The 25925-nt window shown below is 40.5% G+C and overlaps 1 protein-coding gene across 1 annotated transcript in view; it reads left to right on the plus strand.

The window, feature by feature from the left end:
- Positions 1-25925, plus strand: part of LOC306695322 (glypican-5-like) — a gene marked incomplete at its 5' end in the record, with an annotated part of 44281 nt that overhangs the window by 8505 nt on the left and 9851 nt on the right. The window contains 6 exons of the mRNA XM_079158545.1: positions 1316-1498; positions 3171-3325; positions 3506-3565; positions 4159-4281; positions 12718-12838; positions 19154-19295. Coding sequence (XP_079014671.1) covers positions 1316-1498; positions 3171-3325; positions 3506-3565; positions 4159-4281; positions 12718-12838; positions 19154-19295 — 784 coding nt within the window. The remainder of the gene's footprint in view (positions 1-1315; positions 1499-3170; positions 3326-3505; positions 3566-4158; positions 4282-12717; positions 12839-19153; positions 19296-25925) is intronic.

The raw sequence follows: 25925 nt of genomic DNA on the forward strand, positions 1-25925 counted from the left end.
TAGCTTAGCTTAGCATAAAGACTTGAGTTAGGAGGAAACAGTTATCTTGGACTTGTCCAATGTGTAAAAATACACCTGTACCACCACTTGTCAATTTTACAATTTACCACATATATTATTTATTTTATCCATACACAAAAGAGAAATATAAACATAACAATGTGTGGTTTCACTCGGAGTTATGTGTTGTAAGAAAGCAAATAAGACTTTTTTCCAAAATGTTGAACTATTCTTTTGAATTAACTTTCCTTTAAACCTGCAACTTAAAAAAAACAAAAAAACATTTTAGATATATGATATCAGTAATGTTTTGATTCTTTCAATAATTTGTTATTTAAATGTGGTGACCATTGCTACTTTTTAGCTTGTTCATCCTAATGATATAACCAAGCAACAAACAATAGGTCCTTAGCAGCCATTTTGACATTTCATTGTAGGGTAAACACAGGTGTAATAATAAAATGAATTATGGTCCCTATCAATTTAATGTGTCAGCCATGCACAGGCAGCTTTCATTCCACCTTCAGAATTAGATGGTTAGCAAAACCTTTTCAGGTCATGTGTTTGTGTATTGTAGCTGAAACGGTTTTAGATGCATGGGAGGCCTCCGAGTATTTGTCTCCTTCTGCCTCTGGAGAGGCGAGTAAAAAAATGTCTTAAAGTTCCCATCTGTCACATTCCTGAATCACTCATTCACAGCATTTTATCATCAATAAATCATGTCCACATTAAGTTTTAGACAAACACCGAGAGCATTGTCAAGAGAACTGGCAGGGTCTTCTGTGCATCTTTTTGGGCTGCTTCGAAATTTGCATGGACAGCTTTAACATCGCCGACAATAGAGAGAGAAGATGGCACTGTTCATACCTCTTGAGAGTTTCTTGGAAAAGAGAGTGTGGCGGTAAATCAACTCCTTTTATGTTCATCCTCTTCATTAAAGGAAAGAAAAATGCACACAGAAAAGTCAAGGAAAGGCAGATGGACAAGTAGGAACAGCCTCTCTGTGGCAGAAGACGACTTGGTTGATGAAAAATGTTGTCTTGACTTTACTGAAACTGAACGTTGTCATCTCATTCATTGGCTCATTTTCAAACTTCAGTTTTTTTCTGTCACTGATTTTAAAGCATGATATAGGGAGCACGCCTAAGCCTATTTGCCGTCGTTTAAGAAATATTTAAGACGTAACATTAAACATTTTCTTGTTCTCCTTCTCCTCATCTTGTTTCCTCATTTGTCACCTCTGCACCCTTTGCTCCTCATCCTCTCTTCACTGTTCCCATTTCTCCTCTTCTCCTGTCCATCCTCTCTCTTCTAGGTCGGTGTATCAGAGCTTGGCGCCCCCTGGGGGAGTTTGGTGGTGTTGCTCCAACGGTTAGCTGCTACTTTAGCAACCAGCAGCAATCACAACAGCATGGAGTTAGCTCTGTTAGCAATCCGCAACCATGTGAATGATGCTATACTGCACGCTCAGCTGCACGGGCCACACATTACAGCCACAGTAAGCAGAGAGGATGATGGGATGGAGGGGCATGCTGTCCAAGTATATTTTGCTTTACACTCTCTATATTTAAAATTGTTTTACGTAAAATTCATTTTGGATTCTGGATATTGATGCCAGTCTATTGAAAAAGGTTTCAATACTAAAGTAACTATAGCCCTGTAAAATACTATTACTTAAAAGGGATCAGTAACAGATTGCTAAACCATCCCTGATATGTCCCAATAATAAAGTCATTTGAATTTTGGACACAGAGTGAGGAAGGCCGTGGCTTTTCTTTCAGCCTGGCAGTTGGATCTCCTCACAAAGGCCTTGTACCTAGTTGGGCTAAAAACAGCCTCATTCTTCAGAGAATCTGGGGTTCCCCTCAGTCTGTGTGTGTGTGTGTGTGTGTGTGTGTGTGTGTGTGTGTGTGTGTGTGTGTGTGTGTGTGTGTGTGTGTGTATATATGTATGTGAGTGTGAATACAGATCCAGTGCCAGACAAAGACTATGGTTGGCGGGACAACCAATACCCAGAATGCAGCTTGGTTCTGAGTGATGAGAAAGTTTCTGTGGCTAATCTCTGGACAAACAGACGACACACAAACACATGCATGCATGCACACACTGTTGGAGGGGGAAATAGAGTATCCATCCAACTTTGAGAGAACATTGTGGACTTAGTGGAGTAGATTCCTGAGAGGTAAACAAACATACACAAGCATAATCACACTGCTAATTGTGGCTTACACGAAAACACCCATTAATTGAATATTTGATCAAGCTTCTTATTCATTAGACACATCACTAAAGGCTAACCCCTTACCCTTTAACAGTGTTTATGTGCAGCATTCAAAGTTAAATGATGATTGCAACATCAATTTTAAGACGGCAGTCATTTCGTTACTGGTGTTTAAAATGCATCGTGTGTTGTGCTCCACCGTATTGGATTTAGAGGTTCTGCTAGATTTAGATCAAATTATTATTTCCCAATTTTTCATATATAGTGAGTCCATGGGTGTAGGTTAGTGTAGTAGTGTAAGGTGCAGAGCAAATCTATGAGAACTCAATCAAAGAAAACCCTGCTAGCTGGGAGAGGAGAGAGCCAGAACTGACTTATACTGACCACTTAAATAGCAGGAGGAGTTGATTCAGGTGTGGCTCATCCTCCTGACACAGCTCTACCACTCTGTCTGCCACTCTGTCTGCCACCGAAACAGGAAAAACACACATGGAGCCCAGGATAACACACTGGTGTTGATCTTGTATGTTTATAGCATATTTATCACCGCAATAACCCATTAACTACCAGCTATGAAAGGCCTGTGTAAAACCCTAAAACCATATTCTGCAACTGTTAGTGAAAACGACATAACAAGCAAACAAGCAAGCAGAGAAGCCAAAGTAACTAATGGATAGATGGTTCAGGCATCCAGTTTCTGCCTCTCCAAGTGGTAATGCAAAAAGGAACCAAGCCTGAACATCAACAATGCCACTATGTCTTGCATTAAAAGTGTAACAATATCCACGTTTATATAGTTATTAATAGTGTTAAATATAGAACATTTAAAGAACACATTTCTGACATGGTGGATGGTGTCGAAAGGGGGTACTTGAGCTCATCTGATCACTTAGCATGCCTCTGAAAAGCGGACACAACACGAACACCCCTAAAACTGTCTCCTCCTCAGGTAGAGAAGGTGTGTGGACCCCAGGCAGCTGGTCCCATGATGCAGAGTGCAAATCCTGCTCCCGCGCATATTACATCTCTGAGCCCTTTTCCATCAGTAACCTCAGAGAGGTCAAATGTGTCATCGCCTCCTTCAGTGGGTGCGCAATCCCGGAGGTGAGTTACATACATCTGATGAAATGTTTGAGCTCGGGTAGGAATTCAGCCACAGGTGGTGAATTAAATGTGGAAAGAGACGGAGTAGAGGTTCTTTTTACGTTTGACCTTCAGTCATGGCAGAAGCAAATTAATTAAAATGTGTTTTTCTTTTCTGTGCTTCTTTGTATATCCCACCAGGTCATTCCTTCTGAAAGGCTCCAGAGGAGACAAGAGTCGCAGCTTGAAGAAACTGTCTCGGTAAATTCAATTCACTTTGAAATATTCGTTCATAATCACAAAGGAAAATTACAGACATCGTATCACCTGTTAATGTCTCCATTTAATAGCCGTTAAAGAAGAGCCAGTGTCAGTAGATACCTTGTTAGGAAACACCAGAGGTTTTATCCCTGAACCAACATTTGCACTTTTAAAAGTATTTAAATGATTAAGTGCACAGCACACAGCTGCTTAAAGTGAACTTGTAATTCTTTGTATCTTAAGTGTCTTTTGAATACATCTCCATTATTTTTTGTGTCATTCCTCCTTACGGATATAGCCACCCCCCTAAAGGTGGGACTTTGAGCATCAATAAAACCTGAGATCAGCCAACTCGTTAAATGAAATCCTCCATATCGGATTTTCATTATGCAGTCATTATCAAAAGTGCTGTGAGCTTGTTTCCATTCCCCATGCTGTCAGCGAACGTCTAGCAGAAAGGAGCTGGGAGAGAATTGAACGTGACGCGTCTAAATTGGAACAAATAAAAACATATGGTACATTGGTCTCACTATTACTAACAACCATCAAACCCAAGCACTCTTCACAAATCCCCCCCCCTCTCTCTCTTTCAGGGAGTTTGAGGGCTCTATCCAGCGGTACCAGTGGTTTTTCTCAGAGCTGCCAGAGATGCTTTGTGAAAGTGAGATGGAAGTTGAGCAGCACACATGCTGGAGTGGCCAAGACGTCGTAGAGAGGTATGTGTGTTGCATTCCCCCCCCCCCCCCCCCCCCCAGCAAGAAACTACCAAAGAACAATCATATAGAGCAGATGCTCTGGCACACTATGTGGTTCTGGATGATTAATCAAGTAGAACACTTCTGGCATTTAATGTTCATATTAATTCACAGCCACATTGGCTGAGCCAGTATCCACGAATACAAGGCTAAAGCAACAAAAGCAAAGGAAATACATGCTGAGACAGAGTTGTCATGTAACAAATACTGGTTCTGGACTTTGGCCAGGTTCAGGCTCGGGCTAAAATTCCAGTCCTGTTCAGTACTCAAGAGGCCATGTAAAATCCAAGTTGGTGCACAGTTCATTTGTCCATCGATGACTGGAGTGTATTGAGCACTGCTCTCTGTACTGCCACCTGCCCAGAAGCTTCAGTATATTGCAGCAATATAGATGTACAGTAGGGGAGTATATTTGTCCCAGTGTGCTGTAGCATCCAGTCACAATCCAGTGTTTACTGACAACCCAGTCAGTGTGAGAGACAGATGTTAAGTGCCTCCTTTGATTCTACTCATCTGCACGTCACTGGTGTAAATCATGCGTTTGCTACTTTAGGTAAGCCTGAAATCAAAGTGGAATCTCCCGAGTTGTTGTTGAGAAGCTCACCTCACATTGGTGAGTTTGTGTTTTCTACATATGTTTGAAACAAAACTTTATGAGCATTAAATACCAGTGATCATTTATTCACTCAGGTAGTCATCCATGACTGTGTCTAATTCTTAGTCACAATGATTTTTAAATTTAAAAAAGGGGACAGAAGTGGAGCATATGAGAGTGTGTTTGTGTGTGTTTGTGTGTGTTTGTGTGTGTGTGTCTCCTTTCCTTATAGTTGCCAGGGTGGGCGGGGTGACAGGGTTGTGAAGGTTAGAGAGTTCGTTTCCAGAGTCTTTCTCATGGTGATTACATTGGCAGCTTAAACTGGTAACAAGACAAATGTGCACACACACACACACCAAGACACACACACACACACACACACACACACACTTTCACGGACGTGCACACAAATGCACTTCCAACACACACGTTCATATACACATACCAACTAACACACATACCAACACAGAATATGAGATCATCTGACATCTCACTGCACACGGCCCTATCTCAACACACACACACACACACACACACACACACACACACATACACACACACACACACACACACACACCATCAGTTGCTGTGATGGAGAATGTTTCAGTTAATGGTCTATCAACCATATGAAACAGGCCATGTAGTCTTGCAAGGACATCCGACACACACACACACACACACACACACACACACACACACACACAGATACACACAATTTGCTATGTCACCAGTGCTTCAGTGAAGGCCAGTAAACCTACATTGGAGGTCAGTTGTCTTGATAGTCTGTATTCATTCAGTGTGGTTTGTGAACTGCAATCTGTTTTCAGCATTTAAGTCCTGGATGCAGGTTAAGAAGTGAACAGTTGTGAACCCTTCCACATGTTTCTAGTCTTTTAACAAAATGCCAAGGATAAAAGTTGCAAAATGATGATGAGGTGAGTTTTCTGAACAAGACCGCAAGTAAAATATTCAGAGCTCCTCAGACTGTATATTATTTGTTTTTGTTTTATTAAGAGGAACAGAAGAGATGGTGACACTCCTCTGTGTTGGAGTTCAGCCAGTCTTTGCCTCTCTGACCTCTTTACATCTTCTTCTCTCTTGCATCTATCCACCCATCCGTTCATTCATTAATTCAGCCATCCATTCATCTCTCCCTCCTTTTATTCAGACCTCCATTCATCTCCTCCGCCCTCTGACCCACTTCACTTACAAATGTCTGTGCTGGTGAGAGTGTATATATGTGAGAAAAAAAGATCGGCAAAACACACAGGATGATGAGAAAGTCTGAGAGTGCTTGATGTGCTGTCTTATATGGATACAAGCTATAGCTTGATGATGACGATGGTTAGGCCACTGTTGAGGGGAAGAAGGGTCCAACATTTCCGCCCCCGTCCAAAAAGTCAAGCTTCGCCACAATAGAACCGAGTTGAAACAGTTATTCCTACGGGTATCTTAAATAGCATCTTGCATGAATGTTTATCCTATTGAAGTCTCCGAACACAAGTACCAGTGAGTAATAACTTAAACATTTGGAGACCGATGAGTAAACACTGCAGCTGCCAGCCCAAACTGAAGGCCCTACACGGTTTATAATATAAACTGGAGGCGATGGCAGGAAACAACTGGCAGCAGGTTTTTGTCCAGTCGCTCCTGGCCAGCCCATCATATCCACTTACACAGATGGGACATTCATGTACACACAGAGCAGAGCACAGAGCGAGTTATTAGAATAACCATTAAAATGACAGCATGTGACAAGCACAATGCTTTTATTTTGTCAACTAAACTGCATAGAGAAATAATCTCATGATGCAAAGGCAACGCGTCAGGCCGTATACAACGCTCTACAGTAAGCACATTATCCAAACATCGTCATCTTCACCATTGCGTTTGTTTTTCCATCACAATAGACACAATAGTTCTCAAAATAATGGTTAAAAAACTCAATTTATCTGTTCTACATAATACAAAAAGACATGTTGGTAATACAGTGACTCTTCCTGTCACAGCCCCCATCTGTAGACTATTTACAGCAGGCATTTCTTCCTCTATGGTTGTTTTTAAATCAAGCAGGGAGGGCATGTGGTACAAATGAAATCCAGAGTGTGTGATATGCAGTTGATTATTTCTCTGAACGCTTGATTGACTGGTCTATCGTTTATATCGTTACGTGGCAAGTTACAACTGTAATAGCTGATTTCAACCAGAAGAGGGAAGCATCTTATCATCATCCTAAACAACGAGAGCTTAACTCTGCTTCCACCTCTGAGGACTTGCCACACCCGATCTTCTAATCTCTTTTGCATAATTTATTTATATTTTCTTTTGCTTCAAATCAGTTTTTTATCAGCCGTTTACACAATCAGGGAAATGCTGTTAAAAACAGAGGACGATTTGTCCGGAGGGGGTAAAGAGGAATATGAAGGGTATAGAATGTCAGACTGAGAGCAATTTTTCCAAACCTATCCAAACCACAGCATATCGCTTCCATGTCAGGTATAAGACTCAAGTGTGTGTGTGTGTGTGTGTGTGTGTGTGTGTGTGTGTAAATGATTCCACATGAATGCAGCTAGATTTACAATTGAGGTTGTTACTCCTTATAATTACACACTTCCCTCAGATTATATCACCCTCTCAGGTGATTTCATTTTCACTGTCTTTGTGTGTGTGTGTGTGTGTGTGTGTGTGTGTGTGTGTGTGTGTTTCCCTGCATGCCACAGTCGCTTTAAACATTACCGTTAACAACCCTGCAGTAACGAGGGCAACCGTAGAGCAGCTTTGTCATTATGGCGTTCTGGTGATTTATGTCTCTCGTTCTCCAGATCTTATTAAGTGTCACTCTCTGCGTCGTCTGCAGCCCACTTTCTGCAATATTATCATCTCATCAAACAGACAGAGAATCCAGACAGTCTGCAATCTGGCCAGTAGCTCATCCACAGCACTGGCAGTTTCCAATACATTCAGCAGGACGGCAGTTATTGGACGTGAAGAAATGCTTAAGATGTGCATATGCTGTTGATATCTTCCTCTCCACTTGAATATAAAGCACAATCCACAAGATGTGATTTATTACTGAAACAGAGGAAGAAGATTTGTCAAATGGTAATTACAGATAATGGATCATACATTTTCTTTCTGTAGCTTCACTAACCTTTGCACAGAATACAGATTTTTAACAGCCATGACTCTTTTCTTTGAAGTCAAAAGATCTGACGTCTCGGTCCAATTAACGACACTCACCATTCACTATTCATTCAGCTGAATTTATTTGCTCATTCTAATGGAACTTAACACGTTTTAATTAAACTTAACAACACTAAAAGGCAGTCAAGTTAAAACAAATAAAGCCACTTCTTCACCTCCAGCCTCACTACATTTGATGGCTGTTGATCATTAGGTGGAATGATATCTGTTCAGCTCTCAACAGATGTTTAGTTGCTGCTGGCAGAGAGTTTTAAGAATGTCTCATCCTGCAAAAAACACATAATTGCATACAGCCATCTCTGGATCTCTATTCCTCTTTTAGCTTTACACTGCAAAGCTGTATATTAGACAGCTGACGGGGGACATGAATCCTTTCTTCTTCCTTCTATTGCACCAATCATTGCAGAGCATAGCCCATTAATAATTGATCTTTCCATTACATCTTGCATAGTCATGGAAAGTGCCTCATGTAGCCCCTCTGCATTTGCTTTAGCTATTGCAGTGACCCTCATAAATATTGTTGTCCTGTTTGTCACTTATCCTGGAATTGCTAATCAATAACAGCTGGAGGCATTTCTCTTGGAGCGCTCCATGTCAATTCTAGCCTCACCCTACATGTGTGTGCATGTGTGTGTGTGTGTGTGTGTGTGTGTCATCATGGCCCAATGGGGTCCTGGAGGCACCTAGGGTTTGAAATTTCATGTTTGATTATTAACAACATCTTCATGCAGTTGATACATTATTTTACTGTGATCTGCTGATTCTGCTGAAGCAGCTACTGTACAGATAAATCCTGAAATATGCAAATAACCCATAGAGGTGCATTTTACAATGTATACTTATTATCTATTCTAGAGGCATCTCTCCACTGGGATTGGTTTTATTATTGGGGAGGTACATTTAGTTTTATTAAAAACCTTGTTTTCTGTCTCCATGAGACATTTAAATTTAAATTTCATACATTCAACTTTTGTAAGCTTCAACAAAAGCTTTCTGCACAATTACCCTGAGTTGTCATTAAAGTATTGTTGAATTGTTTTCCTCTCAGCTCCTTATTATGGTGAAGTAATCTATAGACATGCTCTTGCCTCCACCTTTAGTTCTTTAGACTGCATTTACCATTAAGCTCGAGGATTAATTACTGGAGATAATTAGGATACCCGCCACAGCATTTTTCATGTTTAGGTCGGTTGGTTTCCCTTTACTGAGAGACACAGTAACCATTGGTGATTACTTATCTACAAACGCCTCGGTGGAAAATCACCATCTTGCATTGATGCTCTGAAAGGAATGACGGCTTTATTGTTGGTGCAACCCAGACACTTCATACATCTCTGTAACTTCTAAATGATAACGGTGGTTCATACCTGTCTGCAGTGCTTTAACTAATTATGGAAATTATTTAGTTCTCTTTGTGTTTGTTTATTTATATCAGTTAGTTTATTTCTCAGTGCCACTTTCATCATGTGTTAATGCAATATGAAGCCCAATATCCTGTTGATATAACACAGGTTACTCAATCAGTCTGTTTTACCAGCATGTTGGTGGAAATACCCATTTCTTACAGGAATTAACAGGGATGCACCTTATGATCTTTTGCTCTTCACTGGTGTATTCTTGTAATTGATGAAAGAGGTTTCCATTGTGAAATGTACATTTTGTTTATGTAGCACAGTGTTTCTCATAGGATTTGGTGTGTGGACATCAGACCTACTTGCATAGTCTATGGGCTAGCTCTCCCAAAAGAAATGTGTGTACTTTTTAAAGTTAAATTCATCAATCTGCACTTTAAGAAATAATTAAGAGGCTAGATCTATGAAGAACGTTGTGCTCTTGTAAACAATGTTGTGCTTTTGTTCTAGCAGAGGTGGAATGTAACTAAGTACATCTAGGCTACTCAACTACTGTACTTATGTACAATTTTGAGGTACTTTTAACCTACTTTACATTTCATGCTACTTTATACCTTTACTCCACTCCATCTCAGAGGGAAATATTGTACTTATAACTTCACTAGATTTATTTGACAATATTAGGCCTAGTTACATATTCAGATACCTAATACAAGATATACTGATAAGCTATGATGTATTATTCAATAGTATAGCCGGGTGAGCTGTGCTGTGGGGTAAAGCTGTCACGGCCGGAGCCGCGAGCCAATTTCACTTTCCGAGCCGCACTAGAGAAGGTTGCTGAGCACCGCTGCGAAGGAAAAGCGCTGAAAAGTGTAAAAATATTTTCGGTCATAATGAAACCATGGCAGGACGAAATAGGTAATTAGAGGGACACTGTAGCAATACGAAATACGACGATTGTCAGATATCAGATTCTTTCATAGGATTTCCACCAGTGGGTCGGTCCAGTGTTGCTTATTGCACACTTGTTGAGCACTTCAGAATATGAGGCAAATAGAAAATCTCAAGTGCAATATTTTGCCCGTATGGTGGATCTTCCCACGGTGGGTTGCATCACAAATTAAATAAAAGCATGTAAATACAGTAAGTGTAGAATTAATAATACAAGCACACACAGACCTGTCTACAATTGCATATCTGACACTGAACTCTATATCAACCTGAAATCCATCTTTAAAAATGTAAACACAATTTGCATATGAATAGTTTCCCTTTAATTTATGTACACAGTGTCACATTCACACAGACCTTCATCAATTGCTCTTTTCCTGTACCTATTGGGTTTAATCATTTACAATGCAGTTTTTCTCCTGCAGTCTTCTCTGCATTGCAGCAGAAACAGCATAACTGTAATAATGCATCTCATCATGAAACATAAGAGCAAAGCTGTAAGTAATTATTTTTTTCCCCATACTCACTCTGGATCGCTGAATATGTTGAAAGTATCAGCCGTATCATGTTTAATTTATTTTATTTAGTTCCGTCTCTGTTGATTTTATTCATTATCGCTCTTTCTCAATCCATCATATTATTTGTGCCTCTCTAATGACCTGGTTTTCCCATGAGGATCCGTGGTCTCACCCTCTCTTGAATTAAACATGCAGCTCTTGATCTGTTGATGTTGTAAGCGATTGGCTGCATATTTAATGTGAACTTGCTCAAAGCTGGATTGGAAAATAATTCTCACAGAGACAGCTCATAGGCAATTATGTGAGACCAGTTATAACGGATTGCCAATGTCAGGCTCATTGAAGCCAAAACACAAAGACTTGCTTTGTGAGTCAGGCCTCAGGACATGAACACTTTGACTTAAGTAAGACTTTAACCAGAATATGACCCTTTTGTCAGGAAAAATCTGTGTGTTAATTAGAGACTTTGTGCATCGGACTTAAGTTTCTGGTGGGATCTGATTCCAGACCAGCAGGGGTTAGCATGGCTCCAGAGGCTGGGGTCTTCACCACCTAATCATCTCTTGGCATTAGTGAAGTAGTTTTTTTTTTATATTCGGTTGACATCCACCATGCGTCTGCTCGCTGGTTCCCACGACCCTTGTCCCTTGTTGCCATAGCCACACATAGAGTGTGTTTGTGTTTTCGAGGGTGTGGACTCGGCGGTTACTGAGTTGGTGGCTGATTGTATTCGCTAGCGAAGCTGGTTTAGAACTTGGGGACTTGGAAAAAATATGACTCATGAACTGTTGTTTCTTCTTCTTCTCTTTTTTTCTCACGTCATCTGCCATTTGATCCCCCCACTGAGACCCCCCACCCAGACAAAATGACGTGATCCTTACTTAAAGCCCACTACAGAAATAAATATGTGGGATCAAACTCAGTGATGTTGTTAATTTGCCACATCCAGGCCACTCTACCCAATTTGTCATACTGAGCTGATTATGAAGTTCTTCCATGCACATATAGTATCTGCCAAACAATATCTGTCCAGTGACAAAGAAGTCAGAAACCAGGGGACATCCCTCACCCATTCACAGCTAGTAACAGGCCAAATTACATTTTGTTTACAAAGCCCATATTTTACAGAATAAAAGATCTCACATACCTGTTAGAGCAACCAGGGAGGTAAACGATCATGGAAGCAAAATTGACACATTGTATCGAGGTTGCTGAGAGTCCAGTAACAAAGATCCGATTCAATTTACAACCATTCATATCCATCACTAAGTTTAAAATAAATATATTAAAGTGTAAATACCACATTGTTTCAGAAGAATACTGCCTTTGACATTGTGCTCAATTAAAGTCAAGAAGCATGGGCAGTCAAATGTTATTAATTTTTTAAACGACAGACACATTTAATTCATGGAGTCGGATGATTCTTTTACAACCTGTTCTTAATAAAAGTCGATTAAGATTAAGATCAGTCTGCCAGAAGATGAACTCATGTCACCATAGCTGAATGTCTCAAGTGACTCCTCTGCTTGAATACAAGTCTGTGTTTCTTTGTTTCATTTGCCAGGAAAAATATTTCAATATGTGTGTGTGTGTGTGTGTGTGTGTTCGTGCCCGTGCACATGAAGTGAATCACTACGCCCTGACTGAACACACTACTATAGCGGCTGTGGTGAAAGTGGGGCAAGAGAGCAACACACACACCCACACACACACATACACACAGAGCTAGGACAGAAAGTACTTTGTGTCTCTCTCCTGTTCTCTCTTTCTGTAGTTATGCAGGTCGTGTGGTTGGCAGCAGTTTTAAAGCACAGAAGGAGAACCCAGAGTTGACCGTCCGTAATACAGATCCTGTCCTGAAGGGGGCGAAACAGAGGCTGGAGCAGCTAACACAGGTACACACACTTCAAATAAGAAACATGGGTGAGGTGAATGTGTTCAACAAACCCTGGCATTATTTCATTTCAATTACAGTTTAGCCAGTTTATGTTTACAGGTAATATTTAGCAAAAAGCAATGCTAATGGTAAGGCCTGCAAATTGCAATATTGATTGGCTAATCTATTTTTCATCAACACTTTGATCCAGAGCAAGCCGTCTTGAATATAACATTGATTCGTACATTGTTGGTCCTCAGATGATGATTTTGATTGTTGGTGACCTCATGATCTTTGAATATATTTCCGTATCTACTTATTTAAATCCTGTCCATGAATAGTTTCCCAGAGGATGACTCCCATTGTATTTGGGGACCCTCTGACCTTTAGCAACACCCGGGAAATATGTCTTTTTATACACACACACACACAATCTATTGGTTAGACGGTGATGAAATTTCCCCCCCAGAGGCATTTTCCATTTCAGATACATGAGCTTTCTTTCTTTCTCATCATCAGGCCAAAATGTCAACTTCGCATCAGCAGGAACTTACCTAACATGTGACATACCTCATAATCTTATAAGCATTGCAGCATGTCCATATCTGACATGGCCATTGATATATTGAGTTTCCTAGCCATGGCCCACACGATGTCTCAGTGTCAGTGTCTCTTTCTCTTCGTCTTTAACCGTCCCACAATGATGTAAGCTGTGACTTATCTTTGCGTTGGGTATTCATTTATCACACTGTGCAGACTCTGCAGTAGCCTGTCTTGTAAAAACTGTATTTTGGAGAACCTAATTGTGTTGGTGTGGATGGAGATAAAGTCAGAATAAGAAAGAGGGTTTGTGGGTGATTTCATCACTCTTCCATAGAGCACTAATATCTTCTGTAGTCACCTTGACACCATGACGTATGACGGTGGTTAGCATTCTGCACAAATGTGTCTACCTGCCCTTAATGAACTGATTCATTCAGATCCATTCTTAAATAATGATGCTATTGTTAGTTTGATCCTTGTTATTATTATAGTGAAATATTAAGTTCGGCCTCTTGGTGTTTCTCTAAAGTGTGATGTAGGTGTGATACACAGCTGCTGAAGAAAACGGCAGGGGTCTGAGTTGTGTGTGTGTGTGTGTGTGTAATGTGTCCTCGTCCTCATCTGCCTCTCAATCATTCATTATCACCTCATGTGTGAACCGCTGCTCAATATAATAAACTTAAATGTCAGCACAGAACAGATGCAGATAATAACATGCAATAATAAATTAATTAATTCAACAATTAAACTTGATTTATGCAGCACTTTCAAAGCTCTGAACAGCATGGTAATATGGGGATATGATTGGCATGAATGATTCATAAAATCATATGAATATCATTCCATGAAATGATACATCAAGGTTATCCATGATGATTCATTATTTGCTCAAAGGACCATGGGGCTGTTTTTTTTGGGCCCTTTCGAGACAGTTGGACAGACAGACAAACCGAAAGGCAGACAAGTAAACAGAGAGAAAGACCAAACAAACGAGCGAAGAAATCAACAGCAAAACATATCGTATGTCAGCCATTAAAGGATGAGGCTGGTTGTATTTTGTACTTATTGACAAATGAACAAATTCCATGATAAGACCAAAATATCTTGAGTCTTTCCAACATTCTCAGCCAGCCTGTAGCACTTGCGTGTCATGAATACATACTTTTCATTTTTCAGGTTTTATTATAAAATAAGAATAATAAGAATGTATATATAGTCAAATTAACTAAGCTATTTCAAGCTTTGGATACACTGACAGCAGGATCAATTTATTCTTAGTTTTATTATTTTCATGGGATTTGTTAGCTATGCTAACTGAAATACAGAATATCACCAGATTTATCCTTTAAAGTAAATTATTTTTAGCCATACCCATGAAATTGATGATGACATTTCAGTCTGTGTGCTTTAACTGAATAAGTGATTCCAATGACATGTTTTTTGATGTAGCAGCAAGTTCTTTCAACGCTGAGCATCTGAGCGCATTATTGTAAGTTCGAGAGTGGAGATTGTAGTTTGCCAAGAAAATCTGATCAATTCTGTTGTAGTGTTGTTTGGTTTTTGAACATTCATGGCAAGATCATGGGACTGTGATCTCTTTCATATGTCTATGTATGGGACATGCTATGGTATATTATTTTTTTCTTTTTGCTGTTGAAGCTCTTTCTGTGCTCCGTCTAATTTTGTTGGTGAGTCCATTAATCATGTTGCATTTACATGGAGCAAATGCCAAGTCAGCAACCCCCCCCCCCCCCCCCCCCCCCCCCACCACCACACCCACATACACCGTGCAATCACTTATGTGTGAGATTTGCTTTCTCTGGCCCATTAATTCTACGTAAGCCTCACATGTCCAGTTATTCTGTCTTTAAAGACCTTTGAAGCATCTGTGAACATGCACACACTCAAACACTATGACGACAGGAAAAGTAAGATCAATGTTGTTGGACTTGTAATGCATGCCCGCTGAATTGATGCTGGTAATGGTATCAGGCCACAGCATGAAGATACAAGTCAGACATAGCAACACAGCTCATCTGCATTGAAAACTATTTTAAGTTCCAAAGGGTGTGTGCAGTATTTTTGATAAACAGACAAACCCAGTGTGTAAGTACGATACACACTATAGTTTAAAATCACCGTTGGAAATCCAGGACCTAGGCTGTGCTTCTTTCATGCTAGCTGCCCCCGTGCTTTTTCTGTGGGGGAGGCCATTTATCTGAGGCACACACATTAATGCACACCATTTAATAATAACGGTTCATGCCTGTCATGTGTGCCATTTACACACTCGCACATCTCGGATTAGAGGAGGAACACCATATGGAATAAGACAAATATTGTTATTATTTCATCAGCACTGTTTTGGAGGTATGTCCTTCTGTCTGTCTTTCCCTCCGTCTCTTCTTATTTTTCAGTCCTAATGAGGTACTACTGTATGTTGTTAGATCGGTGCATCAGTGGGTTTGCCCTCTAATGGGTTTCTATTAGTGTAGCCAGTTTCATGTCCTTGCAATTAAGATTTTTTTCTCTGTTACTATTTTCTATTTTAACTTTTTTATTTCCATTTTAAACTTCTTTTTAAAAAGAAAAAAAGCCTCCTGTGGACAGGTGTTGTAAATTAGCATTTTGCTACAAACACTTAACACAGTGCATCTGGGCTTTGTGCATAAATGTATGTTACAATTCTAATGCTACTGTGATGTCCATATCAAATAAAATAAACATAAACATAAATAAACATGTACATGTTCAGCTAACCAGGATGAGCCTTGTCAGCCTTGTGAGGTCAGCTGCCCTGAAAAAGGCAGTGGTGTCACCAGAATAGGTGACAGCAGAATACAGAAAGTAGGCGGTTTGGGACTCCTTAACTTCATTCAGGACTCCAGAGTCCCTGTTTCATCACAGACCTTTCTTTGTTTAAAGGAGTTGCCAGTTTAGGAAATATGCATATTTGATTTCTTGTTAGAGGTTAGATGAGAAGATGGATACCATTCTAATATTTGTGTGTTAAAATAATGAATGAAGCTACAACTGGCAGCCAATGAGCTTAGTTTAGCAATTAGCACTGAAATCAGCTATTGCTATGTCCAAAGGTAACAAAAACTGCCAACCTGCACCTTTAAAGGTCACTAATTAACACGTTATGTAAAAGTGTAACAATGACAAGTTGTGGTTTTACAAGGGCCAATAAACATCTGATCACAGTCATTTCCTGGAAGTCACTGAAGAAGAGTAGCTACCGTGCAGGGACTCAGTGTTCCTATTTTACCTGGTGATATGGTGGCCTAGTGACCAGCATAAAGCAGCAGTGGCTAGTGTTTTATATGGTTCATTCTAATTGGCTGCAAATATTATTTTGTGCAACAGCTGGACCTGTGCACATACAACTAGTTGTGCATTATGTTTCTGTTTTCCGAACAACAAACTACATCATTAAGGGTGTTGGCTGATGAAGTACTGCCCACCACTCATTAACTTTAACAAATATTTTGACCAAATATTTGTACCTTACCATTCAAGTGTTGGAATGAGAAGTATAGCCATTCTATTATTAGTTTGTTTTTTGTATTTATTTTGACCTCACCTGAGCCCTAACTGAGTTCTTCTCCTGTCGACCACTCTGGAGCTGTCACCCTTGAATTATTTGACTTGTAGGTTTATTGGTTTTATTGGAGAGTTTCAGTGCCTCTAGCCTTTGCACATGACCAGGAAAAGACCGCCGTGGTGGAAACATTGCTGTAATGTGTTTTTGTCCTCCCTCAGTCCTCATTTGAGGTCCGATGACATGATGCTGAATCACTGCAGAGAGTCGGTCTCAATGTCCCCTTGGACATGCTGTCATATAATAACCTTGGTTCACCTTGTTTCTATGGGCTGCGCCACACTTGCTGTAGAGTGGAGGCCAGATGTCCCTCCTTATGTATTCAACTTGAAAACTTATTCTAAAACATAGATGGTCTGTATCAACAATTGCTATTTAAAAACTGTTAAAAATTAGCACTATAGCAGGCACTTTTTGGTTATTTATTCAAAATATGAACACATGAAGTCTTGTCTGTTTGAATGACATATTTTAGTCCATTAAACATTGTTTCCTCTTGTCCCAGCTAAATACATTCATGGAAAGTGCAGTATAATTAGGTCTACAGCTGCACATTTTCAGAAAAAATATATACTGTTTGCATACTCATTCAGTGTGTGCGCATCACATTATGCCACACAATATGTAGCAACAGCTTATACCATAGTTATTGTGTTATGGGATTATATTTGCCGGGCAGAGTTAAGCCAGTGTTTAGATATTGGACCGTAGAATGGATTTGGTTATCAAACAACAAGCAACTTAGGCGTGGAGGCATGGCTGTAATTACTCTTACCCTGCATGACAATGTAGTTCTAAAAAACAATTGTAATTATAAAACTCAAAACAGTTGACTCTCAGTTTGGCCTTCGAAGTATTTCATTTGCCAGACATCTTCCAGTGTGAGCTATAACTCAAATCATTGTGATAGATGTTACAATCGTGGAGGCATCATGTAGCTTTGCTCTGTAGAAATGTTATCTAAAATAAAATAGAATGAAATGTCAGTATCAAATATCTTTTTCCTTTGTAAAGCTGGTGGCTGCTTGCCTTATCTCTGCCCTCAGCTGGAATTTATTTATTACCCACCTTGACTCTCTACAATACACATTTTTCATACTGTGAACCCATTATATATGTTCTTGTATGTGAAAACCTGCTAACCCCCATTTTGTTGTTTTATAGTTTCTTACTGAGACAAAAACTTTGTGTCGTCCTTTATGAGTTAAAAAAAATTCTAAACCTAAATATTTGATTTTAGTACTGAGTGGATGTTTTTCTTTTTAAATCCCTCATCAATTGAACTTTAGGAGAGGTTACCATTCGGCATCATAATTATGTAACATGCCACAGCATCCACGCTGTTACTTAACTGAGCAGTAGAGAAAATGGATTCACGCAGAGACAGCATGACCTCAATTACCCTTTAGTCTGCTCTCTGACTTGTGTGTGCGTTTTGTATATTTGTTGTTACTTGGTGTTTGTACAAAAGGGTTTATGTGGGCATTTAGTGCTTTTAGCAAAAATATAACAGAAAAAAAATATATATATATTTTATCGTTTATCTCTGCTCTAGTATCATAATAATAATAATATTATTATTAATAATAATAGATTTATTTTGTATTGCGCTTTAAAAGGTGCTCAAAGGCACTTTACATAGTAAAAACAGAAACAATAAAAGCAATAACAATATAAACAAGGCAGATAGATGACATTATAGAAACAAAGCAAAAACGTACATAACTAGCATCACAGGTTGAAAGCAGATTTAAACAGCGCAGTTTTAAATGTGGCGAGTGATGAAGAATGTCTGAGATGTTGGGGGAGAGAGTTCCAGAGGGGGGGGGGGGGGGCAGCAATGGAGGACCTGTCCCCTCCAGGTCCGATGCTTAGACAGAGTAGGGGGGGTGAGGAGGTTGGCGTCGGCGGATCTGAGGTTGGGAGCGTGTCGATGCAGGAGGTCCTTAAGGTATGAAATGGCAAGGTTGTGAATGGCTTTGTATGTGATGAGAAGAATCTTGAACTGTATCCTTTGCTGTACGGGGAGCCAGTGGAGGTTTTAAATGAGTGGGGTGATTTGATCTCTAGTGCGGGAGAGCAGACGGGCAGCTGAGTTTTGGATGTATTGTAGTCTGTTGATGAATTTAAGGCAATGTGTAATGCCCCCAAAAGACATGACTGTGTGTGTTTGTGTGTTGTATTTAGGAGCTGTTAGTGGACCTCGGCTGGGCGAGCAAAACCAGAGGAAAGGTGGAGGAAGAGGAGGGAGGAAGTGCACAGACAGAGAGAGGCAGCGGCGACGACTGCGATGATGAAGATGGCTGTGAAGCATCTGGTGTGGAGAATGGTGAGTCATATATACACACACACGCACACATATACAAACATGCAAAAAAAAGAACAGCAAATATTAGCAAATACCCACCTACACATATGAACACATGAATTGATGCACACTGAATTGATCATACATAACACATCAGCATATACTGTATACACACACACACACACACACACACACATGGTGGAGGTTTCAAAATGCTGCAGTCTCCACACATCTTGTGCCAGCAGGGAAATGCCCAGAGGGAGGGAGAGTACTGAAAGATGGATCAACTGCCCTCCCTCTCTCTCTCTTTTTTCATCTCTCTTTCTGCTGGTCTCAGCAGTTTATTTCCACTTCGGCCGGAAAAAAAGGATGCGCCAACAATCAGGTCATCCCAAAAACAGAAATAGAAAAAAAATAAACTGTAATTATCTATTGACTTATTCACCGGGCTCATGCTTATACATAATACATGGGTGTCACAGGGAGCTCTAGGGACCCCTACAGGCCTTGGCATCCCACAGAGTGAATGTATGTGTTTAGATTTCATGTCTGACCCCCGTCACTTGTAGTAAAAAGTAATTCAGAGAGTAGGTTTAAAGTACCATAATCACATTCAGCAGATGGTTTAGACCAAGTATTTTACATACTAAAGCAACCATCCTTCCAACTAGACAAACAAATCCAGTGTTTTGTTAAATATCTGTCACGTTTCAGCAAAAGCAGACTCAGATGCACGGTGAAATGATTGAGGGAATTTATTGCAACTAAGGGGGCGAAGGGGGGAATGAGGTTGGGTTTGGGGAATGGCGGAGAGCGAAGATGAAGGAAAGATGGCATAGAGCGGTGGATTGGCATAGCTAGCAGAATGGCAGGGGAGGTGGCGGGGCAGGCTGGTGTGGCTGTTGAATGCAGGGAGGCAGAGAACCGGTTTCTGGAACACAGGGAAACAGAATTACTCTGGACACACACACACACACACACACACACACACACACACACACACACACACAGGGAAACAGAATTACTCTGGACACACACACACACACACACACACACACACACACATACACAGGGAAACAGACAAAAGATGGAACAGACAGGGAGAAAGAAAGACATGGGGAAACACAGAGAAATAAACCCCAGAGTTACGGCCGTGACTGTGACAATATCAATGTCATCACCAACCAGAGGTCTGAAGGACAAACAGTCTTCAAAGGCTGCTCACCCTACACCCGGCTCTTCACTCCATGGAAAGCTTTACTGTCCATGTCTATCTTTAGCTGGAAAAACACATACGTTGATTAAGCGGTCAACATAGGAGAAGAGCCCCGTAACCTTTATGGTGACGGAACTTTCCATGACACCCAAGTGGTTTGTGCCTGGACTTTCTGTGATGACCCAGGCCAATGGTATCAGTGTAAACCAGGGATCACTCTTCTGCAGCATCACCACAGTGTTACCCATGATCAGAGGTCGTGTCACCCACGTGAACACAACACTCTGGTGATGTCATTGCGTGGTGGGGTCTCTCTCCCCGGGGGGCAGGATGTGAAAGGGTCAAAGATCACTGTCACAGTAATTATCCTTGCACTGTCCTCATCATTACTGGAGTCAAGAGTCTGTTTCTGTACAGCGACACAAAGCACCAGTGTAGCTTGTTAAAATCCAGACAGTGTTTCGTTCCCAACATCTGGGCCGTGGACTGGTACCAATGCCGTGGGGCATTTGCTACCAGGCAAGAAGAAACAACCAGACATCAGACTAAAAATCTTTTTATCTTTATATTTAACAAATTCAGCTAGTCATGATTGCTTTTTATCTCCTGTAGCTTACTCAGTCTCTCTTGCAAAACTGAGTATTGATGTCAACGAGTTGACCTGATAAAATAAAGATTATATTGGTACGGTGTAGTGAGGTCGACCCAGATGCAGGACGCTGACAAGAGGTGAATAGATGAGGAAGTGATGAGGAAGGTTCATTGACTGGTTGCAGAGGATGAGGATGGATGGAGGCAGAGGGGAGCAGGTGGATGGTGAAAAGAGGCAGAGAGAGAGAGAGAGAGAGAGAGAGAGAGAGAGAGAGAGAGAGAGAGAGAGAGAGAGAGAGAGAGAGAGAGAGAGAGAGAGAGAGAGAGAGAGAGAGAGAGAGAGAGAGAGAGAGAGAGAGAGAGAGAGAGAGAGAGGGATGAGAGCCTCGCGAAGCAGCAGGTGAGCAGGAAGTGATCTTGGGGCACAGAGAAGCAAAAAGAATAGACACACGAGAAATAAACTTGATGCGCAATTGAAGCGTTAGTGAACTAACACTGCAGCTAAGTAAATCAAGATTGAATATGATATGAAACACATATAACAAAGGTGGTGCATTACAAGCACCGCCAATGGTGTTGTATGGTATTCATTTCCTGTCTCCTAAGCGGGCGTGGTCATAGCATATTTGCCTCTTCCCCCATATCTCCCCATCTCGTGGAAGCGTTGTGGACATTGTGTGGGTGGATCAAAGCAGATTGAAATGACATTTGCATAATGTATTTACATTTCCTTTTAATAACATTAGATATTTACACAGCTAACAGCCATATTTAGCATTACAAAAAATGTGTTAGTCAGGGCATTCGTGAATGTCAGTTGCCAGATCTCAGTAGAGTGTGTTGCTTTGACAGAAAGGTTTCAAGCAATCCTGATTTGTAAACCTAAAAATAAAGTTTTAGTGTCAGAACGTTTGGAAGATATGCAACTTGTGAAAAATATTTACTTTGGTGGAAATGGAGCAAAAGAATCTGTCACAATCTGTGTTCGCGTTCGCTTCTCCTATTGGAGTTAACAGACTCAGGACTGTTGCTAGTCTCCTAAAGGGGCGGGGCAGTGACGAAACCTACAGGACACAGATAAAGGAAACTGAGGCCCAATCCCAATCTCCACCCTCACACACTCACGGACTTTGAGGCGCGCTCCTGCAAAGTCCGTGAGTGTTTAGGTCTGTCCCACTGTCAAATCATTGAGTGTTTGAGGGCTCTCTGGCAGACATTTGAGGCCTTGATGAACCCTTTCCGTAAGTCGGCATTAGATACAGACTTTGCCCAAGGGAATTACCTACAATTCATTGCAATGAAGACGTAAAAAAAAGGTAAACAAAGAGGACGGCACACGTGTGTTCAGCCTATCATATTAAATTTACTCAGAAACTTTAAGGGTTAAAGATGGAACATAAAAATGTCATTGAAGCTGTTTTGACAAAAACGAGTAAATAGATGATATGAAATTACCTCTCATCTTGTGAGGAAGGCTTTTAAATTAGGAAGTACAAAGTATAAAATAAATACCCAAAATGTTACATTTTTGATATGTTGTAGCAAAGGGCTGTCCCATTCGTATTTACACCATTTCAAGCCCTCACAGTCTCTCACACTCAACCACTTACCAGGTGACGTCAGTAAGTCCTTGAGGGTTCAGGGTTTGAGGCTTTAGGGGGGACATTGGGATTGGGCCTCACTCTCAGTGGGCAATCTTCTCTCTGAACTGTCTCTGAAACTGCAGCGTTGATGAGATGAGTTGCAAGTGTGCAGCGTGAAACAGGTGAATCAGATTGGCAGCAATCAGGGAGCCAGGAGCCAAAGAGTGAGTGGAGGAGCCACACCAACACAGACCGACAGAGAGAGGCAGACAGGGAAGAGCTGGAAACACAAGGGACTTAGAGACACAAGAGACAGTGGTAGAAGAAAGCTGGAGCACGGCCCTATGGCCATGAGATAGATACATTGTAACAAAATACAGCTTAGGGTTGGGTTTTGAGTAGTGTTGAGATAGTTTTCTAGTTTTTTAAGAAGTCTCAATTTCAGGGATGTGCAGAACTCAAATAGGGTTTTTCAACTGTTACTGTTTCAACTACTGAACAACAACAAAAAAACTTGAGAGAGCTTGAGAGTTTCTTTGGAGCAAGTCCCAGAGATTAAAGGCCCAACACAGAATATCCTTAAATGTCCTAAATGTGCCTCACAATTATTCAATCAATTAGTTTCCGCCCCGCACCCCCTCGTCGGACAGTCCATTAAAAACCTTGTGATTATATTATAAAAGAGATCTTTAGTGTAAAATAGTTTGGGAGCCCCAGCTGTTGGTTTGTAGTGAATAAGATTGCTCTTGAAGTTAAGGGATTTGCTGTAGCGGTGGTCGATTGAGGAAACTAATCTCAATATAAGTATCCAAAGTTAAGCGATTTACTAGTGTCCAAAATAAGACTTTAAAAATAAGTACAAAACTGTATTTAAGATATTGTGCTGTAAAGCTTTGGTGAAAGTAATTTAGAGAATTGTAATCCACAAAATGTCAATGCAAATGACAGGCGATAATAATTGATAGTTTAGTTTACGCACTTAATTCCTACCCAAGATTTCCCTCGATTATTTTTGAAACATTGTTAAAATAGTAGTTGTGGATGAGATGAATGATCAAACATGTATGCCACCTTAAATGTGTGTTGTCTTATACTGCATCTCCCCCTTATCTAACGGCTGTAAAAGTAATGCATTTGTTGGGACATTTGTCATACCTTTACTAACCCTAATGTGTCAGATCGGTGGAAACTCCCGCTGGGCCTGAAACTGGTACATTGGCTATTTACAGAGAAAATTGCGGGTTATGATTTACAGAGCTGGTGGCGGCGAGTGGGGATCGTGTCTCTGAAGCCACAATGAATGTCTGCAGAAAGAATCACAATAAAGAGTGACAAAAGGGGATTTTATGCATGTATACCCGCTCGTCGGCATCTCTATGCATATATATAAGCCTCACGCGCGCTGAAGCTGAAAGAGTGATGCAGCATCAACCAGAACACACAAATCACGGATTCATTTACTTTTTGAATTACTTCTACTTCTTATGCCTATACTGTATTAAATCAATAGTTCTGAGTTAATGTATAAATGAATAAATGCAGGCCGCTCTGATTTTATTTTGGATAGATCTGCCACTAAATCAGCCTGTCCACACTCTGACTCTCTCTTTAAAATTCTGCCTACAAGACATGTCTCTAGGTCTGAATTGATGAAATGTGGAGCTTATTATTTCACAGCCGAGGAAGAGAAAAGAAGAAAAAAAAGGAATTCTGTTTGCGTGAAAAAGAGTGTTTGCGGGTCTGTGGATGTACACAAATGAATGTTTATGGCCTCTTGTTTGTCCCTGTGTGCTCGCCATGTGCTTCACATGTCAGATTTAAGTGTGTTTGTTTGTACGCAGGCGGTACATCTGTTACTGCAATGTCTTTGTGTGTAATCCACTATGTTTTATGGATGGCCCAGTTCTCTGTCTGACTGACTGAAGCGGATCCAGTCGGGTGCTGCTTCTTGACTTGTAATGTCTTTCTCAATATCGAGCCGCTGTTTTCTTTCACACACACACATGATTGAGCTTAAGTTCTCTCTCTATCCCTGGAGTGCAGATATGAACAAAGATGAAAATATCATCCCAGTCCTATAATTAATTCTCATGACATTTGGGCTTTGTTGAATACTGAAGAGAGAACAAGAAAAGTGGAGGTGGGGTGCCAGGCGATATCAGCCAAGAGCTGAAATCAAACCTCAAAACTCAACGCTTCATTGCCAAGCCTGTGCTTCATTTATGTGGGACACAACAGTGATACATTATGTTAGCCATGCTGAGACAGTACACAGCCTAATATTGTTTAATTCAAGTCCATTTACAAGTTGATGTCGGCCCAGAGAGGGAGAATTACTTGGTAAACATTGTTCACAGATCAAGAGCAAAGAAAAAGACAGACGTATGAACATATGAGCAGTTAAAAGCAGAGAGCTTAAGTTAAGAGCTATTTGTGCCATTTTAAAAAGAGGCAGTGAAGTCCAGCCAGAAAAGCCGGTACTATAATTGTCTCTCTTACGTTGTAGTTACTTGTTTGAAAATCAATGTTATACTGAAGATGATGTACATGCAAACGAGCATATTTTATGCGAATAGAAGAAGATACATGCCTATAGACACATGGGTTAAAGGTTGCTTTAAAAAGGGTTCACGTTGACTAAACACATAAACACCTGGCAAACTACAAGGTGAATGTTACAGAGGTTATTTTTTTTTCTTCTCCTTTTTACTATTCCTCTTTCATCGTTTAGTCATTTGTCATCCTCCCCTCCCCTTGAATTCAGAGATTAAACTGATTGATTTTCTTTTTTCAAACCAGCACAATCCCTTCTTCAACTGGCCCTTCTCCCATCTCTCTGTCTCCCCAGACATACACAGGTCCTATAATGTCAATAATGTAAATGTAATCACAGCTTCTCTTCTCTTCTCTGTAACAAATGAAATTCTGCGTCATTACAATTGCTGTGCTTTAAACTGGAATGTGGCGGTGGATAATAAAACCTCCAGTTGTCCATGAGTCACATTACAACCACTAGTGTCAGTAAAGTCTGGAAAGCAAATCCCGTCCAAGGCTTTACATCTCACAGATTCATTCTATATATATTTATATATTCAGGAGCTCTTTGTATCTTTACCAAGTGCAGGATGTTTTGTGTGCGTATGTATGTAAGAGAATGTGAACGTGTACTCGCATGGGGCACTCAATCCCTGTAACCATGGTGACCAGGTGGTCTGTCCTCCCATGGGTCCTTATTTCATGACAATGAAGGAAGAGAGAGAG

The sequence above is a fragment of the Pholis gunnellus genome (genome assembly GCF_910591455.1).
Source record: "Pholis gunnellus genome assembly, chromosome: 4".
In the NCBI taxonomy this organism is placed as follows: domain Eukaryota; kingdom Metazoa; phylum Chordata; class Actinopteri; order Perciformes; family Pholidae; genus Pholis; species Pholis gunnellus.